An 18,889-nucleotide genomic window follows, 5' to 3' on the forward strand; every position below is an offset into this window, starting at 1 on the left:
TTGATGAAAGGGACAGTGAGGAAGAAGGAAAACAGGTTGGGGTACAGGACAGACCCCTACCTTAACCCATTTCCTAGACAAATTCTCCCTGAAAGGGCCCCATCCAAATCATGCTCTTGGGCCCAATTCTCAGAGTGTAGTTCCTGCAGGTTTGGTAATTATCACTGGGGGATACCTTATTGTCTTAATTTAGCCCAGAGTCTAATACTATCTAGCCAATCAAAAGATGAGCTAAAATCAACAAAACAGCAGAATAAACTCCCAGTTGTTTCCTTTGCCTTTCCTTTGCCTTCTGCCCTAAGGCCCACAAGCTGAAGCAATGATCTATTGTTGAATGCCCAGGCTTATAGCCCCCCTTGCTAAATAGAGACAACTCCGTTACCCTCAATCTAATTCTTTAAAGAACTAAGAACAACCTTAGAATACAATTTTGTGCCTACATCCAGCAGTCTTAGCAAATGATAATAGCCTGGTACATTCACTGTGCTTTTTGTATACATGGGTTTAATTATTGAGCCCTTACAGTTAGGCGGTAAAATACCAGCCGTGGTTATGGCTATAAAAACTTTTGAGAAAACCCTGCTCACTACATTGCGGGCAGATTATCCAGTGCTGCTGCTTTAGTTAAATTTCAGGATGTTATCAACTTGGCAATGGATTGAATGTAAAAAGACCCCATAGAATCCTCCCCCAGATATGGCCAGCACTCCTTCACAGTTATCTCTCTGGTCTTATAAATATTACTTAAAATAGCTACCCAGTCAGTTTCTGGCACCTTACATTGTGCCGGATGACACAATACTACGTCCCCTCTGGACCAACTTCCAGAACTTCCTCATATCTTTTCCCTGTAATGTACTTATCATAAGGTCCCACTTTTACTGGAAGAAGGCCTGCTCCTTTCTCCTACCAGGGCTTCATACTCTCTTTTCTTACAATTATAGCCCCTATTGGCATTTATGGAGTGGATGGGCCGCCTCGCCCCTCCTGTTTTCCTTAACTCCTTCCTAGCAAATATACACTGCTGCTTAGGAGGCTGGCAAGGTAGATCCTTTTTTTCTTTCTTATTACATAGCCATACTACTTGCCTCAATTGATTTACAACCTCAGCAAAGGTGACCCAGAACCGACGGCAACACTTCTGCGGGGATCTTCATGCTAGCGTACTCGCTGATAGGAGAGCATACTGGAACTCTTAAAAGTGCGGAAGTCAGTACACTCTACTGGATGGGAGGTATTTGGAACATTACCCGTATTAGGGGGTAACACTACATTGAAATACAATCGATAGATATGAGAGGACAATAATATTTGGACATCCGGGACAGAAGTAGAACCGGCGGAGAGGTGGGAGAAGAAGATAGAATTGGCAAGCCTGACAGCCCTGAAGAAGTCACAGGGAATTCCACCATTGACGAAACACGTGTTGGCTTTGCGCAGAAAATTAAAGACAAAGACCAGAAAAAAACATACAATTTCCTTATGTGATTATTAAGAATGAAATATCTTATATAACTATGCTTGTGCTGAGGATTTCCTTCATTTTCTAAAGACCTATGGGTCTTGAATTGGAGGGTTTAGGGTGACCCACCCCCACCCCCGGAGCACCGCAGTTAATTGGTTTGTGAAATATAATTAAGACTGATTTTGTGAGCGCCACAAATTTCCTAGAACAAACTCACCCCAGTAGGTATAAAACACTCCATTCCAAATCAATATGCCCCACTCTAATCTGCCTGACTCCAATCTAAAAAAATCTGCCCCACTCCAATCTGCCCCATTTTAATCCAAAATAGTCGGCCCTTCTCCAATTGGCCCCACTCCAATCCAAAACAATCTGTCCCACTTCATCCAAAACAATCTGCCTCACTCCACTCCAAACTAATGTGCCCCACTCCAATCTGGCCCGCTCCAATTTGTCCCAATGCAAAACAATCTGCCCCACTCCAATCCAAAACAATCTGCCCCATTCCAATATGCCGCACTCCAATCTGCCCCACTCCAATCCAAAACAACCTGCCCAACCTGCCCACTCCAATATGCCCCACTCCAATCCAAAACAATCTGCCCCACACAATTCTGCCCCACTCCAATTCAGAACAATCTGCCTCACTCCAATCTACCCCACCCCAACCTGCCCCACTCTAGTGTGCCCCACTCCAATGCAAAATAATCTGCCCCACTCCAATCGAAACAATCTGTCCCACTCTAATTTGCCCCACAACAATCCACCCCACCCTACTCCAATCCAACCCACCACACACCAATCCACCCCAAGCTAGCCCAATCCAATCTACCCCACTCCAATTCAATCCACATTATCCCAGTCAAATCCACCCACTCCATCCCACTCCAATCCACCCCAGACCAATCCAATACACCACCCACTAGAATCCAAATCTCTCACGCAATACAATTCACTCCATTCCACCACACTCAAATTCTCCAAACCACGCACTCCAGTCTGCCCCACTCCAATTTGCCTCACTCCTATCCAAAACAGCCTGCTCCCCCAATCCAAAACAATCTGCCCTACACCAATCTTGTGCACTCCAATCTGCCTTACTCCAATCCAAAACAATCTGCCCCACTCCAATCCTAAACAATCTGCCCCACTCCAAAACAATCAGCCCCACTCCAAAACAATCTGTCCCACTCCAATCCAAAACAATCTTCCCCACTCTAATCTGCCCGACACCAATCTAAAACAATCGGCCCCACTCCAATCCAAAACAGTCTGTCCCATTCCAATCCACCCCACTCCAATCCAAATCAATCTGACCCACTCATTCCAAAACATTCTGCCTCACTCCACTCCAAAATAATCTGGCCCACTCCAATGTGTCCCAATGCAAAACAATCTGCCCCACTCCAATCCAAAATAATCTGCCTCACTCCAATCTCTCCCACTCTAATTTGCCCCACTCCAATCTGCCACACTCCAATCCAAAATAATCTACCCACTCAAATCCGCCCCACTCCAATGTGGCGCACTACAATAAAAAAAATCTACCCCACTCAAATCTGCCCCACTCCAATTCAGAACAATCTGACCCACTCGAATCTACCCCACTCCAGTCTGCCCCACTCCGATGCAAAACAGTCTGTTATGTTATGTTATAGATGATTTATAGCGCGCACTAATACTCTGGAGTGTCCTGGCGCGTAGGCAGACTGTGGCTTCGAAAATAAAGATTAATTAGGAGGGCTGGTTGAAGAGATGCGTTTTAAGCAATTTCTTAAAAATGCGGAACTCCTGTGTATGCCGCAGCCTGTCAGGGAGGTTGTTCCATAGAGTGAGTACTTTAACCGAAAGAGACAGGCCCCCCATCCTGGTGCGACAAAATCGGTGAGTAGACATCCAGCAATGAGAAGCCGAGCGCAGATAACGACTGGGGTTATAGAAAGCGAAGCGCTTCCTAATATAAGAAGGCCCAGGGTCATGCAGGGCTCTATGAGCTAGGGTGAGAACCTTGAACTGAACCCTCTGAGCCACGGGAAGCCAGTGCAGATCACGCAAGTGTGACCTCACACTCGATCTCTTAGAGATATTAAATAAGAGTCTGGCCACTGCATTCTGAATCAATTGACGTTTATTCATCAGATAGCCGGGGATACCGATGAATAAAGCGTTGGCGTAGTCGAGCCGGGAGAGGATAAGGGCCTGAGCGACCATTTTCTTAGCTGGCCTTGGAAGCATAGGGAAGAACTTTCTCAGGGCCTTAAGGGTGCCAAAACAGACACCTGTAAGTTTTTTGATGTGCTCGGAGAACCGGAGATCATCTCCGAACCATACCCCTAGGTTCTTCGCTGGGCCACCCTCAGAGAAAGGGCACGGAAAATCCGGGGGCCCTGAGGCTTCTCTAAAGAGCAGGGAAAACTGGCCATACAGCAGTACCTCGGATTTCTCCTCGTTACACTTGAGTTGGGCCCATGCCAGCCAAGTGAATACGGCTGAAAGGCACCTCTGGGAAATGCCTGTGTCTAAGTCGGGGCCTTTCCAAGTGAATAGTAGTTGGGTGTCATCTGGTGGGTGTAGTCTGTCCCACTCTAATACGCCCAACTCCGATCTGCCCTACTCCAATCCAAAACAATTTGCCCCACTACAATCCATTCCACTCTAATCTTCCTCACTCAAATCCAATACACCTCATCCCATTTCACCCCACTTCAATCCACCCCACCCCACTACAATCCAATCCACCCCACACCAATCCAATCCACCCCAAGCCAGTCAAATCCAATCTACCCCACTCCAATCCAATCCACCTCATCCCAGTCCAATCCACCCCAGTCCAAATCAAAACAATCTGCCTCACACCAATCTGCCCCATTCAAACAAAAAACAATCAGCCTCACTCCAATCAAAAACAATCTGTCCCACTCCAATCTGCCCCAATCCAAGACAATATGCCCCTCTCCAATCCAATACAATCGACCCCACTCCAATCCAACCCACCTTACTTCACCCCAGCCCAATCCACCTCCCCAATCCAATCCACCCCAATACAATCGACACCACTCCAATCCAATCTACCCCTGCCAATTCAATCCACCCCAATCCAGCAGAATCCAATCTACCCCACTCCAATCCACCACAATTCAATCCACCTCAATCCAGTTCACCCCAATCCATCCCACTCAATCCAACCCACATCACTCAACTCCAGTCCACCCCATTACAATCCAATCTCCTCCAATCCACCCCACCACACCACACTCCATTCCACCCCACTACAGTCCTCCTGTTGCAGCCCACCCCACTCCAGTCCACCTCATTTCAATCCAACCCACCCTACTGTAATCCATTCCACTCCACTCTACCCCAATCCAATCCACCCCAGTTCAGCCCACCCCACTCAATCCAATCAATCCACCCACCACACTCCAGTTCAATCTACCCACTCCAGTTCAATCGATACCACTTCAAACCAATCCACCCCACTCCAATCCAATCCATCCCACTTCAATCCACCCCACCCCACTACAATCCAATCCACCCCACACCAATCCAATCCACCCAAGCCAGTCAAATCCAATCTACCCCACTCCAATCCACCCCAGTCCAATCCAAAACAATCTGCCTCACACCAATCTGCCCCATTCCAATAAAAAAACAATCAACCTCACTCCAATCAAAAACAATCTGTCCCACTCCAATCTGCCCCAATCCAAGACAATATGACCCACTCCAATCCAATACAATCGACCCCACTCCAATCCAACCCACCTTACTTCACCCCAGCCCAAATCACCTCCCCAATCCAATCCACCCCAATACAATCGACACCACTCCAATCCAATCTACCCCATGCCAATTCAATCCACCCCAATCCAGCAGAATCCAATCTACCCCACTCCAATCCACCACAATTCAATCCACCTCAATCCAGTTCATCTCAATCCATCCCACTCAATCCAACCCAAATCACTCAACTCCAGTCCACCCCACTACAATCCGATCTACTCCAATCCACCCCACCCCACCCCACTCCATCCCACCCCACTACAGTCCTCCTGTTGCAGCCCACCGCACTCTAGTCCACCTCACTTCAATCCAACCCACCCTACTGTAATCCATTCCACTCCACTCTACCCCAATCCAATCCACCCCAGTTCAGCCCACCCCACTCAATCCAATCCATCCACCCACCACACTCCAGTTCAATCTACCCACTCCAGTTCAATCGATACCACTTCAATCCAATCCACCCCAACCCAATCCATCCCACTCCAATCCAGGCCACCACATTTAATCCAGTACAGTCTACCCCACTCCACTCTAGGTCACCCCACAGCAAACCACCCTACTCTAACCCAAACAACCCCACACTCATCCAATCCACCCCAACCCAAACCAAGCTAATTTTCCCCATTCCAATCCACCAAAATCAAATACACCTCACCCCATTTCAATCGACCCTTCTCCAATCCAATCCACAGCATCCAGTCCACCCACTCCAATTCATCGCACCCAATCCAGCCCACTCTAGACAAATCCAATCCACCCCAATATACTCCAATCCAATCCACTCCAATCCAATCTACTCCTCTACCTCAATTCGCTCCAACCCACTCCACCCTATTCCACCTCACTCCACTCTACTCTACTCCACCCCATTCCACTTTATGATACTGCAATCTATGACACAGCACTCTATGACACTGTCTGCCACTGACTCAATTAACTCTACTCCTCTCTACTCACTCTTCAACACTCTACCCCCCCCTACTCCACTCTACTCCAACAAGTCCAGTATGCAACACTCTCCTTTACCCACTCTGCTCTAGGACACTCCAGACCACTAAGCTTTTACCATAATGACCAGCAACCACTCTGGTGGACAACATGGCAAATAGCAGGTTTGCCAAAGACAATAGCTCTTGTATAACCAAAACCTACTGGCTTTGCCAATGCCTGTTTACTTAAGTGTTTTACGTAACACATCGTTCTGAGACCCGAAGCTCCTGTCCCGTCGTCCATACTCTGCCTCACCATCGCCATCCTCGTCTGATGCTGTTCATGAGCATTCAAGTCCTTTAAAGCAAAGGTTTCTGCTGGCCCGAGATAATCATAAGCCACACTGCACCCAGACAGGTTGGCGTGAATGAAGAGATCTGGTGAAAAAAAGAGGTTGAAACGCTGGTTTATGACTCAACCCACTTTCACACATTGGTCACTACAGACCTTAAAAGATATTTCCCTTGCCCAATGAACGTAGAAAAAGAGAAAGCTAGTGGGGCTGCACTTTTTTTTATTCTGTAGCAAATTTTATTTCATCACCTATCGAACTCACAATCACCCGTGTTATTTTCACTGCATATTTTCAGCTATTCTTCACTAATACAAGAAAATTGTTTATTGTTAATCCAACACATGTTTGTGCTTTCTCTGTATACTGTCATAAAATAAACACTTTGAAATACACCTAAATGAGCTTCAGAAACTGGATTACATGGAGGGGGTGGCGAGTAAATTAAGCCTGCTAACGAGCAATATTGGATATACACATAGTCTGTCCTACATTTTGAAAAATAAAGGCCTGTTATTTTCACAATAATGTATGTGCTTTAGATCACTGGTAGTGTAATATTATGTTCGTGGCTGTCTTGATTGACCCCAGGTCCATGTTCCTAGGGCCTCATTTATGAGAAATGACGCATCGCTGCGTGAAAGCAGCGATGCGTCACTTCTCAGTGCGCACTCCTTGCGACATTCCTGATGCGTCATATTTAATGCATGACGCATCATGTCGCAAGGAGTTACAGATACATCAGTATTTCTGACATATCTGGAAGCGCAAAAGTGGCGCATTGCTGGAGTGTGTCACAAAAGTGACGCAACTCCAGCAATGCGTCCTTTCACATGGGGCAAGCCCCATGTAAAAGGGCCTGCGTCAGTCTTACGCCTGCTGTGAGGCAGGCGCAAGATTTTGACGCAACAGCGTCCTAAAAGTGACGCAGTGAAATCTTATAGATTTCACTGCGTCACTTCTACAGCCCTTCCTTGCGTCAATACGCCTCCCTTGCATACATTATACCTGGCGCAAGTATAATGTGGCGCAGGGGTTTACAAAGTGACGCATCAACCTAGATGCGTCACTTTGTAAATATGGCGCAACAAGGTGCATTTTTTACGCCACCGGTGCGTCACAAAAAGTGACGCACTGGCGGCGTAAAAGTGACGCACAGCCTCATAAATGAGGCCCCTAGTTTCCCCTTCCTTGGGCGGGGTGCCTGTCATAGACACAGTTTGGGTAGATGCTGAACCTGCCGGAAAGGGCACTTCTTGCCTGAACTGTCATTCTGTGACAGCATGAGCTGGGGGTGGGGCAGGGGTGAGGCAGGAGCCCAGATGTCTTTGGGAATCACATGCGCATGGAAACCCCTAAGCGGTCTCTTGTGAATCCCTCTCCAGCACCAGGTACGAAATGACAACCCGAGCAGATGTCGACCCCACAGATGTGTGCGGCTCCCACTGTTGTTCTCATTCTAAGACAGCACGGGATGGTGGAGGTCAAGCACATAGTCGGTCAAAATGGAGTAAATGCTCTCTCCATTGTTTACAGTGAAGCAATTAAAATCTGCCTGTTCTCGGTAGGAGTTATAATTGATCGTGAATGGACTACAAAACGGTATCTGATAACTCACGGTTTGTCCTACTCCTTGCTGTGTCCTGTTTTAGTTCTTATGATGGTTTAATCACTTCTCTACTTCCCTTTCCAGTTAATCATTGCCTTTTGCAGTGTTTCCCAGGCTGCGCGTCGCACGCACTGGTGGCCCCAGCTGATTTTGGTGGGTCACCAAAGTGCTTATCTTTCACATTTGGTGCTTTAAAGACAGGGGTCAAATGACAGGCTATTTTCTGACAAATCGCTGATTTTAGGATTAGTGTTTACTTTTCTTCTTCGGACAGCAAAGTGAGAGATTTCTTTTTTTTTGGAACACACTACAAAATGGAGATACCTGTAAATGAACTGTATTTACTCAGCAGTTAGGAAATGCAAAAATTATACACTTTTTGTTGTACTTCTGAAGTGTGCTGGAAACAGAGATTTGAGTAGGAACAAAGCAAATCAAGACACTTAGTGATACACAAGTGATGCTCACAGAAACCCGACTTCCACGCGTTATAGTTTGTGCACCAAATATTTTTATCAGTAAACAGTATATCTGTTCAAAGTTAGTTGCCACTTCAATAGAAAATGTGCTGTCTGTAAACGGCAGTCTGTAACCCCACAATGCTTTAGTTACATTAAAAAAGCTCCCCACCTCATGCCCTTTAAAGTTAGGTGGGTGGCGAAAGTTTGTCGTTCTAAAAAGTGGGTCATGGTTCCAAAACATTTAGGAACCACTAGCCTATATTGGCTTGATATCCAAACCTTAGAAGCAGTGCAAGATTAGGAACAGATTTGCAGCCCTGTGGTTGCTATTGGCTGAATAAAGGATAAATCATACATTTGATCGCATCCTACGGTGCAGAGCTGGTCAAGAAATATGACAGAGTGGGCAGTGGCTGAAGAGCAACCAATGAAAGGGGTGAGGAGTGATGAGAACGTTGAAGATGACGTGGAAGAGCGGGCGAATGTGATTCACATTCAGATAATGTCTTCAGAGAATGCCCTTGATGAACCAGTACACAACTAGAGGGGCAAGAGGAATCCCAGGGAGATCCACCATTGGAGCAGGTAGAGCAGAACAAGACTGGGCGTGTAACTGAAGGGGCAGAAGCACCAGTAGACATCCAGCGGATGCCACATGTAGGTGATTGACGACCTCTATGATGTATAGTGAATGTGCAGAACATCATGTGCATATATATGGTGACAAATTTCAAATAAATGATGTCATATAAATGATGACAAACCTACTGTATAACCAGGTTGCTGCATTCGTACCCGTGTTGGTGTTAATGTTCTTATGTTTATAAAATAAAGAATTACAATAAAAACGCCAAAGACCGAGAGCAAAAGGAAGTTGGAAGAAGCTAACAACTGGTCACATCAATTGGCAGTACAAAGCAATACAATAAATTATAGTGTAATACAATGCTATATTAATATATGAAGAATAATGGGGCATATTACCTAGAAATAGCGATATTTATCGCTAAGCAGGGTTAGCGGGAATAATTTTACCGCCGCGCTACGATGATTTTTATCGCTGAGATACCTTGCTATCATCAAGGTTTATCTCAGAAACGATAAAAATCATTCGAAATGCGTGAATATCGCTGGAAATATAGCGATATTCACACATTATCGTGACAATGCTCTTAGCCATGTTATCCACCTCCCATTGGATAACATGGCTAAGAACTGCTCTGGGCAGGTGTTAGCTTTTGGAGATATTCGCACTTAGCGCGAATATTTCCAAAACTACGTCTTTGTAGGTAATAGGAGATAGCGATGTTAGCGACTGTTTTCAGTCGCTAACATCTTGGCACGCCCACTTTGCATGTCATTAGCGATAAATATCGCTGACATGCAAAGTGGGCCCCCAGATGCTCGCTATCGCCTATTAGCTGTCGCTAACTGGTGTTAGCGACAGCTTGGTAATAGGGCGATCAAATTATTGCCGCTTTAGCGATAAGGGCCCTTGGTAATATGCCCCAATAAGTGTTAATATCATTCCAAGCAGATATAACAATTATAAAGCAAACCTCTGTGTTGCTTGTGAATATCGTGGATTCAAAACAAGATCAGCTTTATTTGCAACACTGTGCAATTCATCATATATAAATAGCGAACATCTTTGGTTAACCTTCGATTGTCCATTCCCCGAAGCAAATGAAAACAGAATCGTATACATACATAGAGGTTCATTGCATTTTTTCCTCTATGTTTACGTGTGAATTTTATGCTGCATGCATTAAAATGAGTTATATTTATTGTATTAGACAACGTCTAGTATTTTCCCCGTTCAAGATGCCTCCGATAATGTTGAATGCTAACTTTGCTTCTATGCTCATTCGATGATGAGAGAAAAAATACCAATCTGCATGGTGTGGATTAGATCGTAATCAAAATGCCATTTGAGTCTAGTCCTTCGCCCTTATCCACACCTCTTTAAAAGGAGCACTTGATCTTATTTCCTTTTGACTTCTTCTTCTCATTTCTTCACCCACGAATGTTCATCTTTTTCTTTAGAAGCATGTGTCTATGAGTAAAAGATGGTCTTTACCCTTTGTACACACTCGCAGTCAAAGTGTACCAGGGAAGTGGTGTTATGTGTTGAGGCGTGCCTAGAGTGTGGCAGTCGATTTTACCTTGTTGCTTTTAGGTTTCAAAGAGAGATAGAACTCTGCTGCAGGATTGGACTGGACACATTTAATCATCTTATGTCGGTTCAATCTAAGCTTTGTGAGCTCACTGTAGCTCAAATGCTCATCTGCAGATATCTTTAACATAAACAGGATGGACCTCAATTTGCCATTTTCATTTCTGGTATGTAGTTGGAACCATTTCACACTACATGTCCTATTTTACTCTTCTCATTCCGATTACAAGCAAATCTACATTCTGAGACTGTCCTTTTCAAGTCCTTGCTGCAAGACTATAGAGTGCCCTGCTGCTACAGATCAGAATGACTAAAACCCTTCTAGCCAGCTATTGAAAGCAATATTTTTCCAGCCTGTGTCACCACTTAAAAGATGCTACGGCAAACCATTCAATGATTTGGCAAGATGAGAAGTTCCTATATCATAGCACTAAGGTACTTTCTTGATTGCACACTCTATAAATGATCATTTGGATTACATTGAATTGGTTGTAACCACCTTCAGTTTGTTGGTTGATTCTTGGCAGTATTTGATGATGGTATGCACAGTGCTCTGATCATTGCTACTTTGTGATACGTATGTATTTCAATAATGTTGTGCATTGTAAAACCTTGTACATCTTAATGAAATAGACACAAGATATTTTCCACTTTGCATCAAACATGGCAATTGTCTTTAGTCTAACTCCTGACTCTTTATGTTTGAGGTTTCTCCTGTTTCTGAATCCCTTCAGCCTTGCGTACCCTGCACTGGTTTGCGTATTGCAGCATTATTGCTCATCAGTGTGGTAACCTATCATGTAGATAGAATATGTAAATGTAAATGTAGTTGAGCTTATATAGCGCACAGCTACCCGCAGTGGGTTTTCCGGCGCTTGCTTAGGGAACCCGTCCTGATATTCCCCTGTGAGATAGCAGGGTATCCACAAGGTGAAAGTCAGGCATCCCGCCGCGAGGGGCCGTTGTGGAGATTAAGCAAGCTATTGCCCAGAGTCGCAGAGTGTGAACCCGTGAGTCGAGGAGGCACCGGGGCGAGAATTATCGAGTCAGTGGAATTTTTTTAGCCCAAGACCCGCCGAGGCGGGGAATTGAACCCTGGTCCAGGACCGATCTCAGCTTCCGGGTCTGCTGCCTCTAACCCCTGAGCCACACTGTAATGATGGTGGGGGACAGATGGATCCCTCCTCTTCTCAGAGGAAATATGGGCACTTACCCAGGGCCCAATTCCTTTCAGCAGGGATCCAGAAAGTCACTGATCAAAACCAGGCTTCTAGCAGTGCACAGATTGGTGCGCCACTAACCTCATCTATGAACAGTTTCTTCATATGGAATTAAATGAAAAAGGCATTTATAAAGCACTCTTAACCCACAGTCAAACTCCGTAGTTTTAGCTCTCAGCTGCCTATGAATAGATCATTCAGTTTGGATCAGACTGGTTTCTGCTCACTTGAATCAGTGTTCATATAACTTCTGCCAAGTTCATCACAATATGAAGAAACTCTCCTATAAAGATGCAGAGATCCCTTTACCTGAGTTATATCTCTGTGATACCAGAAATATATTAACATTTCAATAAAAAGTCTACAGGTTAAGCAGTTCGGTTCTCTGTGACGTCGGAGACATTAACAGTACATTTATGAGCTAGAAAGAGGAGCCATTTAGATGATACAGCTCTTCATTTACACCATAAGCTGTTAAAATCCCCAAATGTGTATTTTGGACTAAACCAAAAATGTTACTAAAGCCATCTGGAGCAATACAGATAAGTATGTGGATTATGTATAAGAAGAGTACTGTAAAATGATGAAAATACAAGAGTCTTATTTCTATATGTATTTTACCACAGATCCTGTTCCCATCCCACATATAGAAAAGGAATCACTGAGTACCACCTCTGAGGGATGCAACGTCACTCTGGTCTGTTGGGTCTCCACTGAAAATGATTTAAATTTGACTTGGATAAAGAGAGATGCAAAAGACTCAACAAAGTACCAGAACATCTCCGCTGGACAAAAGCTCCAGTTGTCACTAAGTGCAAATTTATCGGACTCCGAATACTTTTGCCTGGTCAGCAATCCAGTTGACCAGAAGAATGTCTCCACTTCCAATATTTGCCCGAGAGGTAAGTTGCTCTACATTTTCTTGCTAGTCAGTGTTTCAGCATTGCTCAACAGACAGATCTTGTGAGCTTCCCAGATTACGACTAAAGCTCATTCAGCAAGATGTCCAGTGTAAAGGGTCTGGTAAAAAAATATGTGGACTAGACCTTTTCTACTGTAAAAAGTGCACAACCGTAAAGATCATGTGAATTTAAAGTATGTTTTCTGATAAGTCTTTATTGTGTACCCTGCCACGTGTTGCTGTGGCTCAGTCTGGTTAAATGGAAGAGAAAGAAAAGAGTAAGAGCGAGTTTCTAATATGTTTAATTTCACGATGCTTGTGGGCACACAATATGTTTTTGTGACTATTGTCACGTTGTGTATATATATACCCACGCTAATGTTGCAAAGTGAACCAACTCCTCCTCGCTCCCTCCACCCACTTCCCGGTCTGCCATGCTGACACTAACTGTTCATCCTAATATATGTAGACTATTGTCTCTATGCGTCCTTTCTTAATGTTACAAAGTGAACCAACTCCTCCCCCCTGCCTCCACCCACTTCCCGGTCTGCCATCCTGACACCAACTGTCCATCCTAATATATGTAGACTATTGTCTCTATGCGTCCCTTGTAGTTGTTGCGCAGCAAACAAATCAATAGGGTCTGTTCAGCCTTTCGATTAAAAACACGCGCGTATTGGACACGCGCGTATTAGAATCCAACGTTGTGTATATATAAACATGCGCTAATGTTGCAAAGTGAACCAACTTCTCCCCCCTCCCTCCATCCACTTCCCGGTCTGCCATCCTGACACCAACTGTCCCTCCTAATATATGTAGACTATTGTCTCTATGTGTCCTTTCTTAATGTTGCAAAGTGAACCAACTCCTCCCCCCTCCCTCCACCCACTTCCCGGTCTGCCATCCTGACACCAACTGTCCATCCTAATATATGTAGACTATTGTCTCTATGCGTCCCTTGTAGTTGTTGCGCAGCAAACAAATCAATAGGGTCTGTTCAGCCTTTCGATTAAAAACACGCTCGTATTGGACACGCGCGTATTAGAATCCAACGTTGTGTATATATAAACATGCGCTAATGTTGCAAAGTGAACCAACTTCTCCCCCCTCCCTCCATCCACTTCCCGGTCTGCCATCCTGACTCCAACTGTCCATCCTAATATATGTAGACTATTGTCTCTATGCGTCCCTTGTAGTTTTTGCGCAGCAACCAAATCAATAGGGTCTGTTCGGCCTTTCGATTAAAAACACGCGCGTATTGGACACACGTGTATTCTAATCCCACGTTGTGTATTTATAAACGCGCTTAATCGAATCCAACGTTGTGTAAAAATTTCAAATCAATCGGTGAAGAACTTTCGGAGATTTAGGATTTTGAACAAAAGAACATTGACATTTGTATGTGTCTGTTCGGGCTTTCGATTAAAAACACGCGCGTATTCGACACACGTGTATTGGAATCCAAAGTGGGGTATATAAAAACACCCCCCTATTCGAATCCAACATTGTGTCAAAATTTCAAAGCAATCGGTAAAGAACTTTTGGAGATTTGCGATTTTGAACAAACGAATACTTACATTTTTATTTATATAGATAGATATAAAACAGAAATACAGGTAAATGGAGAAAAACATAATAACAAATTCAGAGAAACTGCAGGGTTGTCAGTGAATCTTGGCTCTAGGAAGGCTGTTTCCATTGGGCACCAAAATGTATAATGGAGATCAAAACAATAATTTGTCAGTAAGAAAGTTTCCCTTTGGGACTAGGAACCTGGGCTTAAATAGAATACTGCAATAGCTCTTCTCCCTAATAACTATAACCAGAGCTGGCATAAAAATATACCTTGGCAAGATTAACGGGTCTGGCTTGCCCTGTGTAAAGAGGTCTGCAGAGTCTTACAGGGAGACAGCCACCTAGAGCAGGAGAGAGGCTGGGTGAATGCAGCTGGGGGTTGAAAGCCTCTTGCATGAAGCCCATGCCAGCCTTGGAGATGGTGCTCCTGCTCCTGACAGATCTGGTCTGGCTGTGTGTGCAGTATGAAACTAATTTACCACATCACCAAAATCAAAAAGTAAAACCAATGGCACAGGGTAACTGTCTGCGAAATGTCGGCCCTGTTTTGATCACATTAACGCTTGCAGCAGATAACTAAACCCGTCTACAGCTAAATCCTAAAAATGAGCAAACAGAGCCCTAGAAATGTATGGTATTTACACGAAATTGCGGGACTCATAACGTGTATTTGTAAGCGCACATTCACCCCCAAAGATATCGACCTCAGATAGATGAAAGGCTGCGTGGACTTGCTGTGATTTGAACCTGTGACCATGAGGTCAAACACAGTTCCCTGGCGTGGATGCATTAGTCCACTCAGCCACCAGACCCAACTTCACGATCCCAGGCTCATTTTCTTGAAAATGTACATGCTAAATAGGGCGATTTCCCAAACACGGGGCAGTTATTATAGGGTGGTGCTGTGTTGACATAAGTATAATGTTCTGAGAGGAACCAGACATTAAACATACCTCCAAAAATAAACATGTATATTTACCACATCCCCTGCCACCCAGCTGTCGGATGAAATAATTGTAAAGCAAGGAGTGCGCCCTTCATGTTGAAGAAAGTGACGGCTTTACCTCACAACATTTACTCATATACTTTCTTATTTACCCAGACCACAGGTGCTATGCAGGCCCTCTCGGTTTTTAATACATCTTGGCGCACAGAGCATGTGTCGCTGTGTTTACCTAGGACAGGTTTGTCCACGCCCAGAGATAAGCCTCAGGCATTAATCCGCATGTTATGCAGCTGTTCTTTTTGGGACATAAAACAATGTGTTAGACAACTGTTATACTCCGTGTATAGTGTATTAACGTGCTTTTTAGAAAGGGGTACAAGGCCTTATACAGGATTTGTGATGTGATATACAGATGATGTATGTAGTTCTTTGTTATGATGTTCTTTGTTAAGAGTATACAAAGGCGGCTGAAGCTAGCACATTCTTTTTTAAAAGTACAACAGTGAACTCTCCAGTCCCAAGATTAGAAGCCTGATTATAGCCTCAGTGTCATGGCACCTAAGAAGCACAGCATACTTTGCAAGAGGCACAGTAGAATTAGAAAACATATTTACAATAGTAGAAAAGATAAAAATATTACAGCAGAAACCCTTACTAAAGGTGGAGATTCTGTCTTGAAAGGAAAATATAGAAAGTAAATTAGCAGGTATAACTGTCGGATAATGGATGTTGCATTCTAATGATAGATTAATCTCAGGCTGGGATCTTACATACCGACAGGTCATATACATTTTAGACTGTGCCCGTCACCTTCTGCCTTCTGATTTAGATGCTCCCCAGTAATTTGTTTCTTTTTTTTTGTCCTCATCTCACCTTTAAGCATATTGCAGACTGTTACAGCCGTAGTTATGGACCTGGGCTCCCTCCGGCCGACTGCACTTGCTTAGGTCCCTCAACCAACTCCTTACACTGGAGTTTTAAGGTGTAATCATAGGACCCAGTAATTTGTTTCAAACGAATAACTTGGACTAATGGAATCCATCACCTGATTGAAATATCGTTATCTGAAATATGTAAATATTTTCATGAATTTCAGGACACTGGGAAATCGTTCTAACACCTGCATAAAGTTCTACCAAAGCCCTTGCATTGTTGCACATTGACATGCATCTTAAATGTACTCCATTTTGCACTTCAGAGCTGTACATTCCACATTTCAGCTTGACTGCCTGAAGTAAGCTTTGCCTCGTTTTGAAGGTGGCATAGACAAACAACATATGACACAATTTGAGAAGTCGGCTTTCTATTGAATCCCCCCGAATCTCTGTCCCAAGGCCTTCTCACAATCTGTTGAGGAGCATGTCCCAGTATTGGAGCTGATAATCTGTCCAGGAAGTGTAACAATAACAAACTAACTTAAGCTGAAGTCTAATCAGGCTTACTATTTGATTATATACTTCTTTAAATGTGATGTTTTTGAAGGTGTACGAAAGCTATTGTGCTAAATAGTTTACCAAATGTATTGTCCATCTTCAATACTGTAGACCACACAATAGTGCTGAATCGTCTGTAAGAGGCTGGTCTACCAGGCCAGACTCTAAGTTGAATATCCTCCTTTCTAGGAGGCTGCACACAGGAAGTGCTACTTGTCCCATTTTTTTCTTCTATGGCCCAGGTCATCTGTGTGGTCCACAATGGCTCATCATTATCTCCTTTGCTGTTTAATGTTTACATCTTCCCAATGATCTTAGCCCTGGCTTGTCGTGGCTGTAGATTTTACAACTACACTGATGACTCTCAGCTCATCTATCAGCTTGAGGGCACTGCCCAGGCCCATCAGGGAGCAGTGCAAGCCAGGATCTGTAGACTCTACGTTATGGTATCTAAAATTGCAAATCGTGCAGCAGAGCACTAAGTGGAGGAACACAAGAGATCCTGCACAAGGTGAACAAGTAGAGGGACAGGGAAAAGGGCAAGCTTGAATGGGAAATGGAAGTGGAAGTGGAAAGGCTCAGAGAACAGGAGGTAGGAAAGTGTTTTGCCTGTGGGCAGCTGCATCATTGCAAAAGGGATTGCTCTAATTCCCACCAAATGGAATCTAACCATGTCTCAGAAACTCTGTATCTGAAAACCAGGAAAACCCAAGCAGTGCGGACTGTACCCTGAATACTTTGATTCCCATAGATCAGAAAGGCATTATGTTGATTGCATGGTCAAGGAACAATATTCTATTTGCCTTATTGATGCTGGAGCAAGGCAATCTCCCTTAAAAACCTCTGGATTCCCTTTACTGTCTCTCCCAGGTATGTCCATAGATGCAATAAGTATTTCAAATCAATCCGTTCAATACTATATGTCTAAACCTGTCTGTAACTCTTGGTCCCATCACAGACAAGCATTCTTTCATTTTAAGCCCTACCTCCCCTGCTAATATGTTGGATTAGATATCTTCTGTAAATTGAACAGTGCTGTTTTCTGTACACCAGAGTCTAACACAATGCACTCCAGAGCAAGAAAGACAAAGCCCTTGCCCTATTATGAGAAATGTCAAAGCCATGCTGACAGTTAAATGTCTAAACATCTGTCTGAAATGTTTGCTCTAATGCCATTCACCTTATGGTCGACAGTGGTGAATGGTGTTGAATACAGTCTTTCTATTGTTGAGGTGAAGATATAAAAAATGATCCTATAAAAAAATGTGCTCTGTATTCCACAATATCCTCTGAAGCCTGAAGCAGAAGGGGGAATCCGACCTGTCATTGCAGACCTTACCCTATAAGGTGTTTTGGTACCAATTGTTAGAAGTTGTTTTATTTTATTCACCACATAAAAAAGGTGAGACAAACCATTAAAGTACCGATTCGTTCAAGATTTGAGGGCCATGAGTAAAGTAGTTAATTTAGGTTTCCTGGGGTCCCAAACCGTGCTATCATCCTCACCTGTACCCCTGCTAATGCCCAATGGTTGACTTTAGTGGATTTACCATCCTCCTTCTTTTCCATGCCCATTCATGAAGAGAGAACAATAAGGGTATGGCTTAATTGCAGCAAGGCCACGCCACTATCAGAATAAACAAAGAACATGCCAGTGCCTCAAAATCATTCACGTGCTGAAAGAGCAATGACCAAAACAATTGCCCTAAAGAAACCACTTGTTCTGTTTCGTTTACAAATCCAATTTTTTTGTTTTTGTGTATTTTGTATTGTTTAAATAATGAGCTTTCAATTTATTTAAATGATCTAAAGAGCAAAACAATTTTTTCTTAAAAAAGTTTTTTTTTAATTTTGAAGGGAGCTCCTTCTATGAAAATCACACTCTCTCTCTAAAATCTCTAAAGTGCACACTTGTTCAACCATACAGTGACAGACCCATTCTTCTACAATCCCTAACTTCACATCCAACCATACACTCAATTTCACACCACTCATACAGTGCCAACCCTGGGTGTTCAACTTAGAAACCACTTCA

The 18,889-nt window shown here is 43.8% G+C and overlaps 1 protein-coding gene across 3 annotated transcripts in view; it reads left to right on the top strand.

The window, feature by feature from the left end:
* Positions 1-18,889, top strand: part of LOC144799345 (SLAM family member 9-like) — a 465,872-nt gene that overhangs the window by 244,543 nt on the left and 202,440 nt on the right. For all 3 annotated transcript variants that reach the window (XM_078670602.1, XM_078670604.1, XM_078670603.1), the window contains exon 3: positions 12,626-12,901. In XM_078670602.1, coding sequence (XP_078526728.1) covers positions 12,626-12,901 — 276 coding nt within the window. The remainder of the gene's footprint in view (positions 1-12,625; positions 12,902-18,889) is intronic.

The sequence above is a fragment of the Lissotriton helveticus genome, chromosome 12 (assembly GCF_964261635.1).
Source record: "Lissotriton helveticus chromosome 12, aLisHel1.1, whole genome shotgun sequence".
Taxonomy (NCBI): Eukaryota; Metazoa; Chordata; class Amphibia; order Caudata; family Salamandridae; genus Lissotriton; species Lissotriton helveticus.